General features: G+C 31.3%; 1 protein-coding gene across 1 annotated transcript in view; it reads right to left on the bottom strand.

The window, feature by feature from the left end:
- The window catches only part of nAChRa7 (nicotinic acetylcholine receptor alpha7 subunit), a 201,539-nt gene that overhangs the window by 122,465 nt on the left and 54,576 nt on the right, over nt 1-24,498 (bottom strand). The window contains exon 2 of the mRNA XM_018551289.1: nt 17,226-17,368. Coding sequence (XP_018406791.1) covers nt 17,226-17,368 — 143 coding nt within the window. The remainder of the gene's footprint in view (nt 1-17,225; nt 17,369-24,498) is intronic.

Below are 24,498 nucleotides of genomic sequence, written 5' to 3'. Positions count from 1 at the left end.
AAAAATTTATTATTCCCAAGTTCGAAACATCTCTAATTCAGTAACTTAAAAGTTATAATAAATTGTCGCGGAGACATTCATTTCTTTCAATTTAAAAGGAAAAGGCATTTAATACGTATAAATATATTATTGCATTGGATTTTAAAAATTCAACATTACGGTGAAAATACTCACGACTCCGAATTTAGTGTTTTGGTGAGTACGATAAATTTTGCACAACGTTTTCGCTCGTGCCAATTTTGCGCGAAATTTATGACAGTTGCGATTACGAACAAGTTCGCGAACTGATCTGCCTAACCCATTAATTCTGATCGCTTAGCTACGGTGAGGGTCCGTGTCGATAGTAATATAAATCATTTGTCCATTTCACACAGTTAGAAATTTATGATAGCTCATCTTGGACGCGTTGCAGCGTGACGCGTGATAAAGTGCACTGTATGTCGCGGATCATGTGATGAAATTTGCATACGAAACGGAAAGATATGCTACGGAAGCAACGTATGGGACTCCGCGGGGAAATCTGTGCTCGATACCCGCTGACAGTATGATATCTTCCGAGAAACAAACGTATCCCGTTTACGAAATACGAACTCGCGACATAATGCGGCATAAATTCTCACAGCGAGCATTTTTCTTTATAACCGCACTGCATCAAAGTAGTAATATATTTGTAAAATTTTTCAACTAAACCGCAACGGTTTACTTTTTCCATCCGCATAGTTCATTTCTGGATAGACACACGAGCAATTTTTGAGACGCAAGCATTCTTTTGTCGTGGTTGCACAACGCGGACTGCGGACTTGAATGCAGAAACTGCGACGTAACGAGGTGAAGCGCGTAACTTTACTGCAACCAGAAGATTCGCGGCACGATAATTATTATGTACGTGCATACAAACGACACACTCCGCGAACTCGTAAACTAATGCGCATTGTTTGGCCTGCAAAATTGATAAACGGACGACTGTTTTTCACGCCGCGATATAACTTCGGCTTAACGAGAACGAAATTGAATTTACGTTCTGTAGTATTGCGTTTCTGATTGCGCCAATTAGCGCCAGTATTCCAATAATTGAACGAAAAATACAAAACGCGCATCTAAGAAACAATTGTCTTCTAAACATTTACATGTGTCAGTAATCAATTTATTTTAGAAAAATTTGTTAACCACGAAATATTATTATGATATATTGTACATAAACAATTTCCGATGGAACAAAAAATTGAAGGTTATAAATAATATTGTTGTTAGATTAAAAATGAACTTGTAGATCATATGTAATAAATCTTCAAACTCTTTTGAGTTATTACAGTTACCGATAGCCATAAATCAGTCATTGGAAAAACGCTTCAGTTCCATTCATATACATACGCTTTTCTTGTGCAATTAATTTAAATAACGATTAGGAAAACACCGAATAGTGGATTGCTCAAGACTGTCCATCAAGCGCAACAGGTTGCAACATATCACGTGCATCGGTCAGTCGATAAAACCGCACATGTTTCTACGATCTCGGTTTAGATCGGAAAATCAAGATAGATCATTTATTTAGTTAGGGCAAGCAATACCGTTATTAGTATATTCGCCCGACTGGTATCAAATGTCCGAATGCATTTTTCCAATTTTGCATAAAACCGTAATATAACCTGCTATGAACAATACTTGAGTTATGATATCGTTAATTCTATCATGATCAAATATATGTAACACAACTAACATAATTTCACCTTGACCGTAACAAAGCAGCATTAATTTTATTTTCATTGTTCACCAATATAATAAACAGAAAAAATAACTATATAAAAATAATAAAGATATTAGAAATATACGTCAAAGTAGAAACGAGTTCTATATTTTCTTTCTGACATTTTACGAAATGTTTGCATTTAATAAAGCACGAAATTTAATCAGTTACAGACAATCCGAAAAGTATATTTTCTCCTTGTGTAAATAATATTTTAGAAGATATCTAAAATAAAATTTTCAGATTACTAAGGTCAATGTTAGTTTCTATTACCATTTAATATCTGATAAAGTAAATAACTTGATCATTATATATCTTGATTAAAGTTTTGCACGGGGAGAAGCCCAGAAATTAATTTAAAATTCACTACTTATTATACCTTTTTGAGATGTAATCCGCTTTAAAATCCTTCGCTTAATATCGAGTAAACTCATAATGATCAAACTGCAAAATTTCTGTACGGAAACATCACATGAAATCTGTTTGCATAAAAGTCATAATTATTGAAAGTATTTACATAAATCTTTGGAATTACAATTTAATATATTTTATAAATATGATATTAAATATTTAAATACTCTTACTGTAACGATTATTGTTAAGATTAGTACATTTTAAGTAAAAAAATGTGTTAATTTATTAAAATTTTTGCGTCAACACTTGAAACTTATTGTATTAATTAAACTTGAATGATTCGTACTAAGCTCATACTTGAACATTTTCAGTTTAATACTCCGGTATGTCCATTGAATAAAAAGCTGATCGGAACTTAAGAACCTTCCAGGGACGCAGTTACGAAATTGCTACAATTTTTCTCAACGAGCTTAAAATCGCGCGGCTACTACGCGAAGGAGCGTAAACTTTATCCCCGATGCGGAGAACTGATTTACGGAAGTATAAACTCGCCCGTAAGTGCGGAAACTTTCTTCGACGAAGTTATCGAGAGCAATCGTCGACGATCGAGTCGGAAGCAGATGCCACATGTAATTTTGTTAGTGACCGATGTCTTTGCTCCGTCCATTCTGTAATAAGGAAAAGAAGTCTCGACTAGAGAAGAGACAGAAAGATTAATAAACCCCTTATAATTGAAGATAAATTTGATCACTCTTTTAAAGTTAGTGATTAAAAGGAAGACTGTATGAGCCATATGAGTCAACATAATTACGATGTAAATTAGTATATTCAACAATAATTATACACAAAATTGTAATTGCCTATTAAATCGCATACAAATCATTTCAATTTCGATTTCAATCTTCTTCAGTATTTATTAATAAAGTAATAATTAAGTTTACATATACATATACGAATCTTCTGTCCACTGCAGTCCGTATTAGTCAAGTACTTAAAATAATTGAAGTCCATATGACGTTAAAATTCTTTGATAGATAAAAAACGAATATCCTAAAAAAAGTGATGATCAGATATTAGCAGAAAATTCTCTTTAACCATTATGATATTATGTTTGCTCTTGAAAATTAATCCTCCACTACGTTATTTTATTTCATCATCACGTATTACATCGTAAGGTAAACGCAGACGCGATCGAAAAAACCTACTACGTGCGTCCCACATTCGCTCGCGTTTCTCCCTACTCACCGCACGATTAATAATTTTTGCCTTTCAGCTCTGCGACTAGCGATTGGCGCTTTCAGAGAGAGCTCATTTTCTCATATCCGTCGAAGAATAGATGCGATGGCAACGGGTCACACGTTCGTGGCCCCTTCGGAAGTGGGATAAGCTGCCAGTGGAAAAGCTGTGATACACACAGATCACGTGCGCGACCCTGGGTACGAGCGAACGAAGTTTCGGGATTTACTTTACGTTCGTGAATCAATTTATGCCATAACAAATAATATAAATTAGTTGCCGTTCTGATAACATTCTCGAATGCGAAATATACGAACGACGTTGCATCGCCAATTTGAGATATTTAATGCGATTGTGCGGTCTCGTAGCAATAGAAATCGTCATGCTGATCCTCGATATGCTGACTGCATATTATTTTCATCATAAATGAACTTCGCCCGTGCTTTACACTTCGTATTGATCTCTGCCAGCGACGTGAATTTTAGTTCAGCTTCGATATTAATGTTTTTTTATCAACGCTATTCGAAGGTAACGTTAAAATTTTTATTACAAGACTGCGAAAATTGTTCGATGTGTTCACAGACTCACTGCAGCTGTTTTACTTAACGCAGGCAATTACATATCTTGGAGAAAGGGTTCAGTAACTTCGCGTGCGCCGGATGTATCATATTATTTTCCAACGACGAAATCGTAACGTGACCGGCATTTTCGTTTCAGCATCGAAAGCAATATCGTTTAACTCGTAGCGCATTTATAGGTGTTTTGTATCACAAACGCAATACAATCGACGATTTGTCTTTGTATGAACAGACAATGATTCGCGTACCGTTTCAATTTCCTTCGATACCGTTTCCGAAATTTCCGATCGTGAAAGACGACGTGCTTTAAGTAATGTATACGTTTGACAACTACTATCACTGCTTTTCGCATTGCATTTTTTCATGTTTAAAAATAGAAGAGCGGAAAGAATAAATATTCAGATAAATATGATTTTTTAAAATTAACGTTAATGTCAAACAATAAAATTGAAATAATAACATCGTAACGCAAAAAATTCCTATTGTTTTAAGAAATAAAAATATCAGCAATAAGATGGCCGTCAGTGGTAAACAATCACATTCATACAAATTATTTTAATATATTATAATCGACTACAATAGAATGCACCAACTGTAATACGTTTTGGCTCCAATTCAAGCCATTCTCAACAGTATCAATGATTAATACACAATTAACAAATATTGATACTACCGAGGATGACTTGAATTGAAGCCGAAATGTAGGGTAGACCGAGGGAATTGGATCACAAGGCAAATCGGATTAATGTAAATTTTGAGACAATTAGTTGATATTTGATTACCTTTAGTTTCAAAAATAGCTCGTTTGAAATAAAAAAATAATAAAATTTACGACTGGACTGGCTCATCAAAATTTACATTGATCCAATTCGCTTGTGATTTGATTCACCTCAGTTTATCCTACCTACGGTTGATATTATAATTTATATTATAGTTGATTATATGTTCAAGTTATTTGTGCGAATGTAATGCTGCACATTGTTTATTGTGTCAACTCCTAATTGTCCTCTTATTATTGACACATTTTTCTTTCTCATCATTATGTATATTATTACAACTGCTAATCTATAGAAACAAATATGTATTTCGCTAATTCAGTAGCTACAATTATCACTATAATATCTACAATGTAATACAGAATCAAATTCGCAATACACACATGTTAATATAATAGGGTTAAATATTTAGGCATTTCGTAATAAATATATTTTTGTATTATACAACGCGTTTTCTATAAAGTTAAAAAGTAATCATCTCATATTAAAGTTAATAACACCTCTTAGAGTTAATTACTCTTTACAATGTATAATTGTATTATATTTATATTACATATATACGTATATACATATATTTATATATATATATATATATATATATTCTCTAAACTTTCTATTTCCGTCTACCCATTTCTCATTATCTCATTCGCCAGAATAAGCGGAATCAAGAGAGAGAGTCGTATCATTAAGAACAATGAGGGCGGTGGCTGATGAGAGTAAGCTCATTTATTATATTCGCGTGGTTAAAAATAAAAATACGTCATTGTCATCTCACGTAAACTCATGTTTTATTATTACGTTATATTATAAATATTATTGAACAGCTAATCTTATAATAATTTTACCATTTTTTATGAAATTATATAAAAGTATACAAAGATCAGAGAAATATTTATAATTGTAATTATTTAATAGCAATTTAAGTGCAATTTAAACGCATTTAACTACAAAACACGGAATTATTGAAATGTATATTATCGCAGCAAATGGAAATACATATAATAGTAACGCCATTACTTTTACCATTATTTTTTATAATAACGTTGCAATTTTTTATGACTACAATTTACCTATATACTTTTTAGAATTTTATATCATGTCGTGCGTGTGTCTGTAAAATATATTATATATGTAACCAATAATTTATATTAATATGGTGAAAAAATGGAAATAATCAACTGAAAAATTAAAGAAGGATATTAAGAAAACGTTGGAGTAAATTAACGGAGTATTTACCAACCAATGATAATTTTACTGCCGCTATTATTTACATGATAAAGTGCCCGCGGATTTGCGATAATAGTTCATTTATCTTATTCGCGACGCTTTGACGCCATTGCGGTGATAGTGATGAATTACGGCGTGCGGACAGTTAATCCAATGTAGGACGATGAGCCGGGGAAACTTTTCGCGGTACGTGACCCGCCATAGTAAACGGTAATGCGGTGCAACCGGGCTTGCACAAATGCTACATATTTCCCCGTCGAACAAATTCAGTTTGCCCCTGGCGCATCTTTGACGCTATGCGTCATTCGCACCCGCGTTCACCACTGCCGCGAGAATGGTAACGCAACGAAGCGAATTGATGGTGAGAGTAGATGGAACCCCGCGATTCCTTCTCATCGTCGTCGTCGTCATCGTCGTCGTTCCGGCCCCATTAGCTAGCTTTCTTCCACTTGCGAATTGCATCACGTCGCGTCGTGTGCAAAATCGAATTGAGGCACGCTCGGTATTCGCGTAGAAAGCGCACTTCTATCCGATTTTATATAATAGATGTGTTATAAAAACGAATTAAAATCACGAGCAAAAGAAAAATTACTATCTTACCTTGATAAAGCCCGGTTTATATAAGTAAAAACGATATTATTTTATTTTACAAGAATAATTAATTTATAAAGTATTTGTATATTTTAGTATTTATATTTGCAGATAAAATATTTAAGCCAACAATTATTTATTTAAATAACAATTTCTTGGTGAAACTATATAACGACAATAAAACGATTCTGAAATTAATTATGCAGTTATGGAATGTCTTAAAAAGGTGCAACTAAATAAACAAGAATCAAATTATGAATTTATTTCATGACAGTTATAGTTAATTTTAAATTTATAAGACCTTTCCTTTCACGCAAACCGTATTTGTCGTCTAGGATATTTAGGCCATCTATATCTCTAAAAAGATCATGTAATATGCGCATGCAAATTTGCATCGGCTATGCAAATTTCATTGAGCCGCTCGCCCTTATTTCCAACCAATCGCGTTTAACACGTACTGACTTAACCAAGGATTTACAGATCGCAGGACTCTCTTTTGGCAGGTTCTCCCACAGCCTATTTTGCAGAGGTTTTAACCTTAGTGCCCTTGGAGATATATAGCCCTTCTTCCTTAAAATCTCTTGAATTTCTCGAAGCCAGTCTGGTCACAGACTGGCTTTAACTACTTAAGCTTTCTACTCGGAGTGCCAAATTATTCAACGTCTCGAACAATTAACGTGATATTAACTTATTATCTTGATATTTTTCTCAACTATGACCAGTTAATAAAAATGAAATTATTTTACAGAAATATTTATAGCATGATTACTTAAAAAATGTAACAATAAAGGAATCTTCATTAAAAGGTCCTTGAACATTTTTTTATTTTCTCTTCAAGATGCGCAACTTTTAAATTACTTTTTTCTTACATAGTTAAAACTTTAAAAAGAACATTAAGATTAATTTAAGAAATGACCAAAGTTCGAAATTAAAGTTATTCTTACTCTTATCATTTAATTTTGTATCTTGCCTGTTATTTTTTGAATATTAACATTGATTGGCTAATAATTTAAAATAAGCGGTTAGAAGTAAAGAATATATATAAAATGTAATTTTGTAGATATATACTCATAAAAATATTTTTTAGATTAAAAAAAATGTGTATATACATATCACAAAGAGCTTAATAGTTGAAAGACTATCACCCCATTTCTGACACTAGCTGCAGAATCTCATTTTTGTTTTTAACTTTGAGATTCCAGTGGAAGCAAGAAGTTTTCTGACAGAAAATGGATGTTGGAAAATGCTTTAACTTGATAAACTATGCCTCGCGGACGTGATAGACTTTAGAAATTATTTTAATTAAGCACTTTCAGCAACCATTCAAGTTACGATAAGGAATTCGATAAATCTTAGTACAAACTTCAGTGTTTGTAAAACTAGCTCACAAAATTTATATCAATGCACAAATATTATTTTAATATATACATGTATAAAATATTTTTTTGTAAAATTAAGGAAAATATGGATAAAGTACAAAGAGCCAACTATCAATCTAATCCTAAATCTAATTATCGCGCATAAAATCGTTATATCAAACTTTGTTTCATTGGAAATGCAATTACGAGAGTTTATTAGCTTTTCACGGAACATTAAAATGATATTTTTTGATTACTCAGTTAACAGAAAGGAGACCCGTTATCTCCGTAAATTGCAGTTGTCTCACCATATCACTATTTTTATCTTACTTCATGAATAATTCAAGAGGAACTAATATCCATCTATTTGAGAGCCGATGCGCATCAGGAACAACAAAACCAGTGCTTTTTACATAAATCTCCAAACAAAATATCATTCCTGGCACGTATTTTTATCTCGCGATATATATTCAAAATTATAGATTGTGTGCCAAGCTTCTATAATGCGGATTTATTATATCACATTCTTATTTTGAAAGTGAGACAATTCCGCAATTGTTATTTTTTGGAAATAATGAAACATATTTCTGTTAAATTAAACTACGTACACAAACAAACACTTTTTATTTATTAATATTTATAATTTATTGTAACGAAAGTTTAGTTCTGTGTTATTTAAAAATGACGCTTCTATAATAAATAAAGAATACAGCATAAATCTAATTTGACTTGTTAATTTAGAACCGTTTTATAAATTAGTAAACACCAAATTTTACAACTAATCTGCAACCAAAAAGCAAAAGCGACAATTGCTTTGTTGTCACATACATAAAACAAGAATGCCAAACACGTTTTTTATTATTTAATTTTCCACTAAATTTGTATGTGGGCTGAACACACTTGTCGTTGACGTATTCCACATTTGTTTAGCATTCGTGGCGCGAAATTGCGAAGCGTTTATAATGTAGAACCACGAATGAAAATGGGCCAAACGTCATACGAAAATCGATTTAGATTATCGGACGAAACAATTTCTGTGTTCGCCAAAAATTTATTGCGTGCGCGACGAACGGGGAGAAAAAATCGGTATATCGCATATCTATAAATCATACTGCACATAATAAAAAACAGAATATGTTACGACGTTCTAAATTTTCGGACAATTGCAGTTGCATTTTGGTAATAAATTTTTTAAAGAAAAAAATGTAAGGTGAATAAAAAATTCGATATGTAATTTTATAATATAAAATTTTATAAACATTCTACTTTGAATAATCATATATAAATTATAAAAACAATAATGTGATCCGAATCGAAATTTTTTTATCCTACTTTGAATCTTATAGTTTTAGGACGTATACAGACTCTAAATAGATTTCATAATAGGGTCTCTCGTCTAATGAATTGAGCTCCTACGTTGAACCTGTAAATGACAATTATTGGAAAATTTCCTATTTTTAGGTTCAGCTCAAAAGAAGTTTTCTAAATAGAAGCTGTAGATTAAGCAGGGTATTATGGCCATACGGAAAAGATGGCCATAGGATGTAATTTCTTCAATAATTGCTAAATAGAGCATTTTTACAGTTTAAAAGCCTGATGGCCATCTTCCATGTATGACCATCTTATTCAAATTTATCGTAGTATTAAAAAAGGTCCTATTTGACTGTTTAATCAAAACAGGTTTAATTGAGCTTGAAGCATGAATGAAAGCATGACTAAAATTTCGACTCGAATAAACATAAAACAAATTTTGATGATTTTCTTTTGTCACCATTAGTCTTTGGTAGACATTTTTCTAACAGAAAATTATTATCAAATAGCGAGGAATGATTATATTGTTGCGTGCTTGAAGTGACAATATAAAAAAAATTGATGTACAAAAATAAAATTCGTTTGAAATGTGTGAGCAAGTGTAGCGAACATGCAATTTCTTCGATCTGCCCATACTCGTGGAAATGCTATAACTTAGATCGCTGTCATTTCGAGAATCGCTTCGCAAAGTATAACCAACGCGGCAGTATTTCAGGAGCTCTTCGGAAAGAGAAGAAAGCGCCGGTTTGAGTGCGAACGACGTAAATGCACAGAGTATTAATGCGAGGACATGCCGGAGAATCTGGATCTGTCGTAATGATGCACCGTGCATCGTGCGTTTAACGTGTGTACGTGTAACTTTGCAGTTACGTGAGACGCCTTCGTTACGACAGATGAGAATAATTACGGTAAGCGAAAAGAAATGGTAGATACTGTTAATTTGAAAATTATAAGATGGAATTTCTCGTAATATGTGATTCATGGTAAACGAGACTGTCAGTCACAACAATAATAGCATTTAGGAAACGAATTCTTACGAATTTAATAAAGAAAAGATGAAATCTGCGTGATAATTGTAAAAGTAAATTCGTAATAATATCACAGCTTAGGAGTAAACAAAAGAAACCAATTGTTTCTACTTCGAAAGTCTTTGTATTATACATCACGAAAGTCGAGCACGTTCTATCTTCATCTCCAATTCAATTTTACTAAGACTTTGAATCATCATCGATTCTGCGGGTGTAATTGGTTATTTAAGGTTTAAACTGTAACAAACGGCACGATGAAAAAGCACGCGATTCATTACTACTCTCTGAAGCTGTCTATATATAAAGAAGGAAATGGAAAAGATTGGGAGTTTAATTTTCTTTATATCCGTTTAAAATACAATACGTAAAACGATTTCTGATTACTCTTTGCTGATTATATTGCCTCTTTTATGTATCGTCATATAAAATAAATTTTTATTAAAAAAAGAACAAATTTACTTTAAACAAATTTCTATCTATCACATAGTTTCCAATTAAATTAATTATTTATATAATTTTAAATATCTATTTTTTTCTCTTTATCAAAAAATATAATAATTTTTCCAGTTTATTGTGTGTGCGCGTATTAGACAAAAATTATAAAGAAATATTTATTGAGACATCAATAGATATAATCAATTGAAAAACAAAAACTGTAACCTAACGAATATAAATAACATCCTGTTTTTTATTTAATTCACAAGTAGATTTTGATAGAATTAAAATTCCAGATTTATAAAATTATTAATGTTGATAATAAAAAAAAAAGATAGCAGCAAGTCCAAAATATCATCGGCTTTAGATTGTTGTAATCAGGAAAAGAAAGTGTTATAAAATAAAACAAATTCAATGAACGCTAGACACCATTAATTGAACATGTAAAATCAAAAGACAATAGCTTTTCTTTCAATATTATCATTGAGTTTTTATCCAAATGTTATCTCTGTAATCTGAAAGAAATATATGATTGGCATATCGTACGACGGTCTTAAATTATTCTAATTCATCACTTCACTGTCCCTTCTAAACACTTATAGCCAAAAGCATGTCAAGAGTTGTAAACTTTATATAATAGCCTAATAATAAATTACGCTAGCATGACTCTCGACAAATTGTGGAAGTGCAGCTAGTTATTTTCCCGTTTAGGATGGGACACACCTCAAAGCTGATTTGTTAAGCTATACGCTTATCTACAAGACAAACTCATCATGAGATAAGTCTAAGCAGCCCTAAGGGACCGTGTGCCGAAATATATTACGCGCATTGACGATAACACCGCGAGTTTCCTTCCCGCTTGTCGACGAGAAACGTCGGTGCGGAGCAAACGCTCACATGCACATGCCCAACCGAAGAAACGAGATAGTTGGTGCTATTGCAAGTGAGCTCTGAAACTCGGCTAATCTCCGGACTAAGTACTATTCCACTGCGGAACACTATTGAAACTCACTCCTGAGCAGAGCATTTCAAGAGCGAAATTGTTCATGATTTCAAGGGCCGTGACGTTCAAAGTGCCATGAGAAGGAGCTTTCGAATAAATAATCGATTTTCCTTAATGTCATAAGAAGATTTCAAGTAGAATGTACTTTTGCATCTGGAAAGCAGGAGAAAGTAAGTCTAAATTATAATCTCCGCTTTATACGGTTATAATCGGAAAAACAAACTACTTGTATATTATGGAGTAAAATAAATTCAATGGATTTTAAACACTATTAATTGAGAATATAAAAACTTATTTGAAAATACAAAAATACAAGTCAACAATGAATACAAGTTACAATAAAACATTCATTATTATTTTATATGATTAAAAATTTACGTTTTTAAATGAAACTTATTTGAATAACGTTTAAAATAACATATTGTAGAAAATGACATGGCTTTTTCTATCGGAATTTATTAAAACTTGGTTATTTGATCCATTTCAAAAATGTTTATTTATAATATAAAATAGAGATCCTTTATAGAGTATCATGAAAACATGAGATTTGTATAATTTATGTTCTTCTGCTTTTCAAATATCAATATGAACAAATACGAACAATATGTAAAAATATATGAATAATTCATAAATATCAACTAATATAAAAGAAATAAAGTAAGAAAATATGTCCAGATTAAACAAACGTAAATTAATTAAAAAATTAATAAATCTAGGAAGTCCGTTATGTCACGTTGTAATAATATTAAGGATATCGATATACATTAATTACTTCAAATTTATTAAATAGTATGTAATCTTTTGGGAAGGAGGAACGAATAATTCCAAAATTTTCTCTTTTACCGCTGCTGATAAAGAGTGCTGTGTTATCCGAAACGTTTGATTTGCGAAATTGGTTATTTGTTTCATATATTTCAATAAATCGTTTATATTGATTCATCAACATTAGTTTGTTATCCATTGATCTTGCGACCCTTCAATAGCCATTGCGAGATTTGTACACGTGTTTTTATTTTCATATATTTATTTATTGATAATATTGTTTTTATATTCAGTGACGTACATGTGAGACGTGTCTGAATCTATGTGAAAAAAAATAGATCACCACGTTTCTTCATACTTATCGGACTAAAGGAAAACAGCGATATCACGCTGCATACCGACACCCTGCAATTAAATTTCCGCCGATTAATTCAGTGTGCGATGACATTAAAAGCTTCTTATTGATTGTTTGAAAATAAAATTAGAGAGTACATGTTCGTTATATGTGGAATACAAACTACTTTTTTACAAGAGCTACGATTTTTTTTAAATGACATTACTTTTTACAAATAATTTGGAACCACAAATATGTGTAATTAAAAATAAATATTATTATAAGCTTTTTCTCATGAGTTTAGCTTTGTGTTTGCACTCTTAGATTTCTATTCTTTAGTTTTATTTCAACAGAATTTTAGTTTGAGATTCACTTGCTAAAATATTTAATGATAAATATTGAAAAACGCTCTCTACTGTATTTTTGATGGCTACAGAATGACTACGTTTTACATAGCAGAGAGAGAGAGAGAGAGAGAGAGAGAGAAGAATCGTTAAATTGAGCAAATATCTATCTTAGCATGCATGGTGACTTTGTTGAGTATTCCGAATAAGTTACTATCTGACATGCACTTTTCATACGGCTAGGTCTTTATGGATATCAGCAATGATTGCAATGGCATACGCTGAAATGCCCGAATGCGCAGAAGCGATAGGCAGTGACACGTGTGCATGAGTGCACAGGATGCAGATGGCAGCAACATGCAGCGGTGTGCAATCTAGATGCAGGCCCGCAGGGATGACTGATCCACACAGTCATTTGGATTTAGCAATCCCACAGAAGCAAACTTAATACATTGCGGATATTCACATACGCTCATAAAATAAATTTTACATAAGCATACTGAAAAAAAATTTAAATTTTGATATTTATATCGATAATACTAACTAAATATTAGTGTAAATATTACTGTAAATAAAAACATATATTTATTTTTTTATACAAAAATTATTAATCTAATAATAATTAATAATAATTTATTGTATTGAGTAAATATTTAGGCAGTAAGTACTCTATTTAAACAAATATTTATTAAAATTTAGTAAATATGTATTTTTAGTGTATCATAGAAAAAAGATTATTCTCATTTTGAAAATGATATTTTTGACATATATAAGGCTTGAAATAAAATCATTTAACACGTTAAACCGACATAATTTGATTACACAAAGAAATTTAATCTAGTTATATTAACAAAAAATGTTTTTGATATTTAATAATAATTTTCTTGATTTGAGAGGGATGAAAAATAACAATATCTTTAAATTGAAAATTAGAATGTAATATTGTTGATACAAGAATATATGATTTGATATAAAAATATATTTTTATATAATTTAAAATTACCAAATTTAAATAAAAAATTTATATTGTTGGTTACATAGGAAACAATAATTGCGTTTAAATAGAATATAATCTTTTAAATTGAGAATAACTTTTTCTTTGTACTTACACAAACACACATACACACACATATTGTCATGATGCAACAAATATTTGAAGAAAGGCAGAAGTAAATGATACACAACCTAATATAAGAATAATAAAGAGAATAACAGAACAAAAGATCCACACGTACGTATTTGGTACAACAGGATAACAAAAGTCAGGCTCACTTCTTATTCATATTCCTTTGAAAAATTTAGAAGCAGCACGTGCATAGATGTACACTTTGATTTGTATTCCGCGATACGAATATTTTCTAAATCATAGGATATTACATCTTTTAGTAATCACCGCGTCGTGCTCTCGATGCATGTACAAACGTGCCGTGATTTTAAATACCTTGTAATTAGCATAACATTATAAATTTATACTTTGTTTATAAAATTATGTACCTACAGCAATGCTGACAAACAGATGCTAGTATGATAAGGATACTAGATACACTACTATTATTTTAGAAAATAATCTGACATACAAAAAATATTTTACTCGAGGTGCACGTCTGATTTGGTAAATAAACTTTAAAATTTTTAATGGACAGACCAACACAACACGCACTCTCTCGATATAAATACCGGAACATTATTATTACACCCAGTATGATCACAATACCGCGTTCGCGTCCCACTCGATATCCTTCTAGGTAGTTTATCGCGCATCCTCTGGCGCTGCGTCGAAAATTGCAGCATGCAACGCCGAAGATAAACGGCGATGCAAAGCGCGTGGCATGTACGCTCGTGTGCATGCACACGTTATTTATACCCGGGGCCACGCGTGCACCATGAAACTGGCGATATCGTCTTTCTCGATTGAAAGTGAGTAAGCCGTGGGGTAGATCGGGCTAGCCGTCGCGGCTCCAATCGACAATACGATTTCGGAAATTAAAAGCTTCCTGTTTCGCATACGAGACACGGGGACTCGGTCATTGCATCTTTGCGGAAGTTGTGCGTTAACTCCGCCATTATAGCTCCACCGAATCAACGCAAACCACGGAAACAGACGGACGGACGAAGCAGTATTTCATTCGCGAAGTTAAACACAGTAGAATTATCTTCCTCCATAAAAATGCTTACTTGACAAATGACTTTTATTTCAACACAATTAACCAATTGCATTTTAAAAGAAATTAATATGTTATAAAATACATCGTACACACACAAATATGTCTAGTACTCAACATAATTAACAAAATAATACAATATTTTTTTATTGAAAAATGTTGAAATGTTTCATTGAAATTTTGAAATTGAAGAGATTAGGTACATAAGACTCAACAGATTTTTAGATCAATGTGTCGTTTTTTGTTTGATTTGCTTTTGCGAATTTTTGCGTCTGAATTAAAATTTAATTTCTTATAATTTTATATTTCAATTTATATCTTTGATGAATAAATATGTATCTTGATATGTGTAACGTCAACAAGATGCTATCTTTTCTCTTTTAATTAATTATAGAAATACAGACACGAGCTTAATGAAGGTAGAAACATCTTTTATTAAAGTGCTCATAATTAAATACACAAATACTCGGGACGAGCGATTTTCTAAAGACAATCTCAATGTTGTTACTCTAATTTATAGTGTGTCTATGAAACTAGGCGAATGCTGAGCGTCGATATGTGACGTTGATCAGTGCATGCGATTCATCTGTGGCGAACTTGGAACCGCAACTTCGGAATTTGCGAATACTTTTATTCGTTGATGCGCATGTTATATATTACATTGATACGCGTCTATAAATCGTAGTATCACTGTGACTACTCTTTGTTTTACTATCGGAAACACATGTGATTAGAGAAAGGAACATACCATACATGCGTATTCATCAATGATAAATATCTAAATCTACATATTATACACAGAATGTATGTAATCCGTTGCACTTTTTAATCAATGATTAAATTTATAATGTAAAATTATATTCAATTTAAGTTATTTTTAATCATGTCTCTAGTTTGCCACTGCTTCTACTCAATAGTCGTGAATATAACTAAAACTATAAAGTTAAACAATTTAACTTAAAAAAATATATCAAAATTCACTCAAAATTAGTTTATTATGAACTAAGAGCAAATGTTAAAATGGATGTTGTTAACTTTAAAGCTAACCGCAAAAATGACACACATTTAGACACACATGAAAAAAAAAGTTAAAAATAATAAAATATTATTCAATTCAAAGGGTTACGTTACAACTACTCTTTTAATATTTAACATTGCAGGAATAATCTGAAATATTACATCAAAATATATAAAACCTTTCAATTGTATTATTAATTAAATTTTTTTAGATATTTATCACTTTAATACTTAATCATTTTAATAGTTAATCACTTTTAAAGTTATTTAAAAAAAAAATTAGTTTGGTAGAACTCAAAAAAATATTAAAAAATATATAGACATATAGCAAGTATAGGAACATTAATTAAATATGTATGATATATTATTTTAATGTGTTCAAGAATATTGTTTCTCTCGCGACTATTCAAGATTTCTGATATGTGTCATATTATCTGATATGAGTATCATCTTCATGACAGGATACGTGTACTGATGCATGTAAAATGTATACATCACTGTTATTAATATTAATAAAATGGATAATATATATATTAATATAGAATATTAATAATATGAATAAAATAGTAACATGAAATACGCTTACACCAAAATAATACATATAAACTATGATTATTAAAAAACCTTAAAATTTCGAAAACCGATATTGATTATAACATTCTGTTTTCATCAATTGCTAATATTAAACAGATGAACGGAATAAATAGAAATGAGCTATCGTTATTCGTTCGGAAAGAAAAAATCCTAGATAACAAAAATATAAAAGATCTGTAAGAATGTCTTAAAGACTAGCGCATTTTTTTTTTTTTAAATAACATAAAAGTGTAACAAAAATAATAAGAGAACGACAAAGAAAAGAATTTAGAAAAGGACACCGGATAGAAATTCGATTAAACATTGAAGACCCGAGGGAAAATCAGTCCAACGCCGGATGAAGAAGTTGAAGAAAATAGTTGGGCACTTACGACGTCGATTATTTGCATGAGCGTGAGGCCGAAGTTCAGCACGAGGGGTTCGGACTCGTTGCCCACCGGCCGCTCCAGCACGTTGTACGTGTCCAGCAGGTCGTTCAGCAGCCTCTTCTCGTGGAAACCGCCACTTACCAGCCCTGTGTCCAATCACAATCAGCAGTCAGTGAGAAGTTGCACGCAATCAGTTGCGACGATCTCTCTCGTCCACGTCGCTTGCGTCGCATCGCCTCGCTTCGGGGAAAATACAAGAAATGGGAGCGGGATAATTCAGGAATGACTACTTCTCTCCCCCTATCTCTCTCTCTCTCTCTCTCTCTCTCTCTCTCTCTCTGTCTCTTTCATTCTGTTGGTGTCCAAGCACGTTTGTCTTCTTACGACTGCACGAGCCCAAACCTACTCCATCTATCTACCTATCCCATCGCTTCTGTAGCTACCCCAATCCTCTGAGTTCTCAACTACTTTTCGTGAATACACTTCGCGCGAATACAACTTTGTGAACACTCTCTCTTTCTCTGTCTCTGTCCTCATCTCTCTCTTTCTCTGTTTTTCCTTACTCTTTCCTTATTTTTTTGCTTGTTACCTATCCCTTTCTCTCTCTAAGTTTCGTTTTTTCCCCATCCTTGCCTGCTTTCTACCATTACGACCTGCAGTTTATCTTTCTTGAATAAATCACCCCTTTTGTCTTTTTTACTTTAAACTACGCTACCGCTTTTTTATTACATGGCGTTTCCTTAGAGTCCTATCTCTTCTTCTTTGCTCTCTTTGTTTATTTTTAACTTTGCCTCTCTCTCTCTCTCTCTCTCTCTCTCTCTCTCTCTCTCTCTCTCTACGTATCCCATTATATTACAAATGATCGATCGAAGTATGAATCACAAATTTGTGGTTCATAAAGTTTAATAACTTTCGAGTAATTTGTTTGTGTTATTAATGGCTTAAAAGTTTTTATATCTTAATGTGTTTATTATCTGAGAAAACTTGATAAATTTAACTTCGTAATTAACTTTGCAAGAAAGATTTGAAAATTTTATATATAATTATGTTCTTCTTGCTTATATTTGTACATTTAAAAATTGAATAAAACGCATTTATTATTAAACAACAAGTAACAAAGAACTCTTAATTTTTAAAAACAATACAAAGATTATAAAGGATATATAAGAATCTTGAGAGAGTTATATGGCTTAACTTTTTTTACTCACGAATATTTAATTGACTCTTACATGTCCTCTGTAATCTTTGTATCGCATTTATTATTGCTTTGATCTTAGAAAAGCATGTCAAAACAATATAAAAATATAGTATTCAGCTGTCTAACGGCCAGTTGCACCAACGTTACTTTAATTTTAAGCGAGACTTAAAACTCTGTTTATCTCATTTCAAAGTCGAAAGAGAGATAGAGATAGAGACAGTTTTAAGTCTCGCTTAAAATCAAAGTAACGTTGGTGTAACCGGGCCAAAGTATTAGAAATTACTATTAATTTGTCGTATTAAAAATTCTCTTTCTAATAATTAATAGGTATTAAGAGTCGATTCAATGGATTAATGCACAGATTAGTGAAGTATTTGGACTTGTAAATAGCTAGTAGATATATCGAGGATCTGATATACTTGGACTAAAGTTTCATATTGCGGCAAGAGTTTATCGACACTTATCGACATCTCAAGGAGTAAGATATCGTAAAGTTGAACTGGCTTAAAGCAGAACAAGTGTACCAGTAATCCTCCATCAATCAAAATTAAAACGAAGATGCAATATCGAAATATCTGCATTAAAATTTTTTATTGTACAACTCTTCGGAATTTGATTAATTTGTGCATTTTGATACTTGCAATGTTTAGTGAACATATATCAAAGTTACATACGTATGTAACTTCCTATTTTGACTGAATTTAATTTTTCTTCCTCAAAAAATTGCTATTTTTGATAAAAATTCAATGATTATTAATATCTTAATTGAATTTCGAAATAAAAGATAAAATATATAGTAATAAACGAATTGAAAATTACAGAAAAATTTTTTGTTTTAATGTATTTATTGCTTGTAAAATACAAAAGTACGAAAGTATTTTTGTATTTTACAAGCAATAAATACATTAATGTACAAATTAATGAAGTAGTATTTAGTTGTTAACGTGTTTTACAATTAATTTTTTTATTATTCTTAATTATTAATATACGTAATGAAACTTTATTTCGGTTTTAGACACCGAGTTAAAAATAATATTCTTTATATTTAGTATCGAAAAAATTCTTTAACTTAATTTGTTTATTACAAATAGAGTTGTAATAATTCTCTAAAATGTTATTATTATAATAACTAATAGGATGTAATAGGCTAAGTCGTATTAGCGAATAAATCGCATTTCTATTGTATTTTAAAAACAAAATGTTCTTTTCTTAAAGGTGATGACACAAATGTAATGCTGGTAACATGGGTTAAGTAAGTACTGTCATTTTTGTTTTGTCTTCGAACCGTTTACGAGTGACACTTAAAATTAAATTTTATTTAATGTTTGATGATCTAATTATAAGTTTTCGTACAATTTACCTGTAATATTATATAGTACACTACAGGGTTATAATTGATATTGAAATTTTTTTTAGTGAAGCATCAAATTAACAAAATGTTTGTAAGTTTTATTGTTATTGACAAATTTATAGAAATAGAGAAAATTGCGTAAATTGTTGCTGGTTTTTATATTGTACCTGCATTTAAGATAAAATAACATACTAAGCGTGAATAGTTGAATAATTTTCTTGTAATTATAATTATTATTAATATTTTGATATTTGTATTTTAAAAAATAATATATTTTGTATTGAATCTTTTTAAGATATTATAATTTACTAAAAATTATTTGTAGATTAGTTGTTAGATTTTAAGAAAATTTAGGTCTTTGTAAAAATTAATGATTGTTTAGTATTGTAAAATACAATTTGGGAACTCATTTTTAACGACTCGGTCTCTAAATTGTACCTACTAAAAACTACTTTTTTAAAAATCTCATTTTAAACAATACATGTAACAATTCAATGCTTATTTTTGTAAAAATGTTTTGTTTTATTGTCAATGAACCAAACTTTAATACAAATACAAAATATTCTGATCTCTACTCTCGGTACAATTTTGTTTAAATGTTAAGAGTTACGATATAGGCAACTTTCCCCTACAAAGTCTTACTTCATACTCATATCGTTAGCATTCACGCTTCCTCGTGTATATTTCCGGTGGAGAACGCATGGAATTTGCATTCCATATATACATTTGCACTGTAACCCGTTCATGAAAGTCGGAACAAAGGCACGAGGATATGAATTTAAGCACTCCAAAGCGAAATCCGTAGACAAGTAAAAATACGCGTAATTACAACATGTAATAATTATAAAATTAAAAATTCGCGCTTCTTCTTCTTTAATTAATGGTTCCCACCTCTCGAAATAATAGAAGGAGGTCGATCGTCGATACGCCCAGATCACGTCTTATCAAAATTATAGAAAGTCGAAAAATGATACAATGCCCGCGAAAATGACGTAGCTCGTCCGAATACCGGGCGTCTGCGTCTGCGACGTCCGTCGCCACAAAGACGCGCGTCAGAACGAACGAACGGGTCGTCCAATTCGCGAAACGAGCAAGAGAGATATGCTCAGTCAAATGTCTAATTTCTTCACCTCTGGATAACTTTATCTAGAAGATATCTCCCAGGATACAATGGAGATATCTCCTGGATAAAGTTATCAGCAATTTGTCTGGAAATAAAAAAATTACGCATAAGTCGGGAACACTTTCAAAAATATACGATGAGGTAGCACTCGAACCGAAACGCGTCCACCGCGATCGAATGGTCCTTTTTTACATTTGCGCTGTATAAATCTCTTCTGCAACGAACACGGTAATCATGATAATCGCGTCCATAGGAACAAGAATCCTTGTGTTAATATAATGTACGGAATATTATCAAAGCACCATTTAACAGAAAATTAATTGATATCCGCACTACTTTAGTATAAACACACTTTTCACGTAATAAATACAATTATCATATCTAATGAAATCACAAAATAGTGATTTATTGTAGAGATGTAATTGAATTATGTTGTTTGTTATGCAGAGAACGTTAAATTATATTGCATATTACATATTACAAGTACATAATAAAGTTATTAAATCAACATAACATATTGTACTACTGTATCTCCAATTATTAATAATTGTGAGATAGATATTTTTGCTAAGACTTTCATAAAAGATTCACTTTACTTTAATAAAAATTAAACAACATTTTGGAAAAATGTGCGTAATGTGCGCAATCAGGAAACGAAAGTTTAATATTATAACTTTAGCAAGTAATATTCTTGCTTAACCTTATCTCAATTTTGTAAATGTAAAATATTAGATATAACTACATTTTTCCTCACAACTGGCGGCATCTTGTCGTATCCTTCTACGGAATGATGAAAAATGCACGTGCTAGTTTCTTTTCGTTTACGAGAAATTTTCGTTATCCGTGCAGCATCGTTCTATTTCTGTCGTGCATGTAACAAAAAACGCCATGGTATAAGCCAAATTATAAAATTGTTAGACATATGGCATCCTTGGGAAATACAACAGATAATTGAATTCATGAATGCTAAAGAAAGAAGGGACAAAAGCGACTTCAAGATTTCACAGGGATATCGCGTAAAGTTCGCCTCCAAGTTTATGAAAAATGAAGTGCTTTGCAGAGTATATAATGCAAAGTTAAAATTCAGTTGATTATTACATAAATAAGCCAAACAAAAGATAAATAAAGGAAACAAAATAGAAAATTTGAAAAATAATAAATTTCTATTAATTATTTGCATTTTACATTTTATTTATTTTAATTATTTGAACAGCAATAGTCAATACACCAAAATGCCAAGTTTTTTATACTCTAAATGCAATTTTCTCAATTTTTAAATAAAATAGGCATTTAATTTTATATACACATACACCATGTACACTGTGCAGAATGATGTTACCTCTTAATCAATAAACTGTTAGCTTTTACTTAAAAAATACGAGAGATAACATTTCTATTTTCTATTTCTAAAGTAAAAAGTTTAAATAGAAGAGATCTTGATACTTCAATCACCTCGACTAAATCGCTCCAACATTTCTCATCCAAGTTTAAGCTGCAGCTTAACGATAACATTTTATCATCCGAGGTAGACAAGATCGTTGAGTTTCATACGCGGCCATTCACACAGAATTTCGCGGTTATGGTCGCGCGATGCATTTCATTCCGCGTTTTTTGGAAGATCGAGCGGTTTTATGAGCTAAAGCTTGCATGAAGCGAAGAAAAGAATCGCTGACACATTTAGAGACCACATGATTTTAACCGGAGAATGAATTTTAATGCAAATGATCGCCATAAAACGCACATTTATGAATATACATGTATAATATTGCGTTGACTGTAGCCGCGTTGTAAAAAGTTCCTAAGAGGATTCTGTATATTCTCGTTTCTATTTATTATATTAATTAAGTAATTAATATAATATTTTGATTCATTATAAATTTTAACTACGATATTACGCGCTACTAAATAATATTTTAATAATTGATAATTTGTTGAAGTAAGTATACAACAAGAAAAAGATCTTCAAATAATGATAAATCTTCTTTCTCAAATAATAAAATTTTGTATATCAGTAATAAAATTTTCTTTTCTCTATTTATTATATATATAGAACATATTATATAATTATATATTTCAAGACCTTTTCTTTGCTGTATACTTCTACAAACTAACAAATATTGTATTGAAATATCATTTAGTAGGGCGTGATATAGTATAATGTGAGAATATATATGATAGTTGCTAAGATTTATAATAAATCAAGATTCACAATAATAAAAAATGAGATTTAATGTACAAATAAGCAAGCAAATTATTTTCATCTTAGAAAGTCTAAAGGGAAAGAGGGTATTTTGAGGTAATAAATTCTCAGTCTACATGAATTCACAAGAAAGATATTAATAAGACTTCTGCGTAAGAGAAAACTGAGCTCCTTATGGCCGGCTTCCACACAATTTTTATCAGGATTTGAATTGTGGTAGGAGTGCGGAACTCAGTTATTCCTCTCGAGGCATAAATAAAGATCATGTCGGAAACCGGGCCAAGATTATCGTACAAAAAAATTTGAAAAATGATTTTGGGAACATTTCTTCACCATTACGTTGACATTTATGAAAATTTTGCACGCAATATATAATATTATCGTATAATCAAACGACAAATGTCAAGAAATTAGAACGCGTGTAAATTCAACGCAAGTCTCAAGATACATTTTCTTCCTTTTTCCAATAGAACAGCAGCAACGAATTGTTGAAATGTGGCTTTGACTTTATACGTTGCACAATTATTCTGTATTACTGGCATATTAATCGAATGGTGGATTTAAAAATCAAGCATATATAAATTTAATGCTTTTTCAAACAAGTTTTCTTTTATTTGTTATTTTATATAGCTGTACAGTCGTTTGATGAATTTTTTGTAATATGATCTCTCATATCCATCGATAAAAAGAGACATCGTCATGGTAACGCGCTTGTGAGATAAATCTGTGGCTATAAAACGTCTATACCCGTATCTTATTCATGCCGGATTTTTGTCATAAATCTATACTCCCATAAAATCTACGATAAGACGACAAGCAATAAAATACCATAGAGTTGCTAAGAAACTTTTTTCCTCGTTAGACTTCCGACACGTTTCGCGATTGATATATGACACTAAATGAAAAACGTGATGCAGAAAAATATGCAGATGTAACTTTCTTGTTAATAATATTAATTTGTAGAATACCATGAAAAGAAATTAATTTTATGTGAATAATTAGAATTCAACAATTTAAAATTGTGATGTCTTTAAACCTTTCTATAAATATATTGTAAAAAATTTTGGAAACCGTAAAATGTAATAGTAACGGCAAACAAATAAATTGAAGTATGACCTCAATTTTCCAGTCATGCTCCATGCACTGACAGTTCCGCAGTAAACATCCATGAAAACGACCATATCATAAGTTTACATCTCACTCTCATCGTGGACAACACGACCATACATCGATTCACTTATAGAAAAGTGCATACGTTACACATCGTGGAAATAATCTTTTATCTACTCTTTTTTTCCATGAACTGTTCCATTCATATCTTCGAACAGAAAAATTGTTATCTTTACGAGACGCGTTTACGCCATAATTTTACATCAAGGTTTCACTAAAAATTGAAACGTTTGC

The sequence above is a fragment of the Cyphomyrmex costatus genome, unplaced genomic scaffold (assembly GCF_001594065.2).
Source record: "Cyphomyrmex costatus isolate MS0001 unplaced genomic scaffold, Ccosl1.0 scaffold137, whole genome shotgun sequence".
Taxonomy (NCBI): Eukaryota; Metazoa; Arthropoda; class Insecta; order Hymenoptera; family Formicidae; genus Cyphomyrmex; species Cyphomyrmex costatus.
This window is presented reverse-complemented; position numbering and strand designations above follow the sequence as displayed.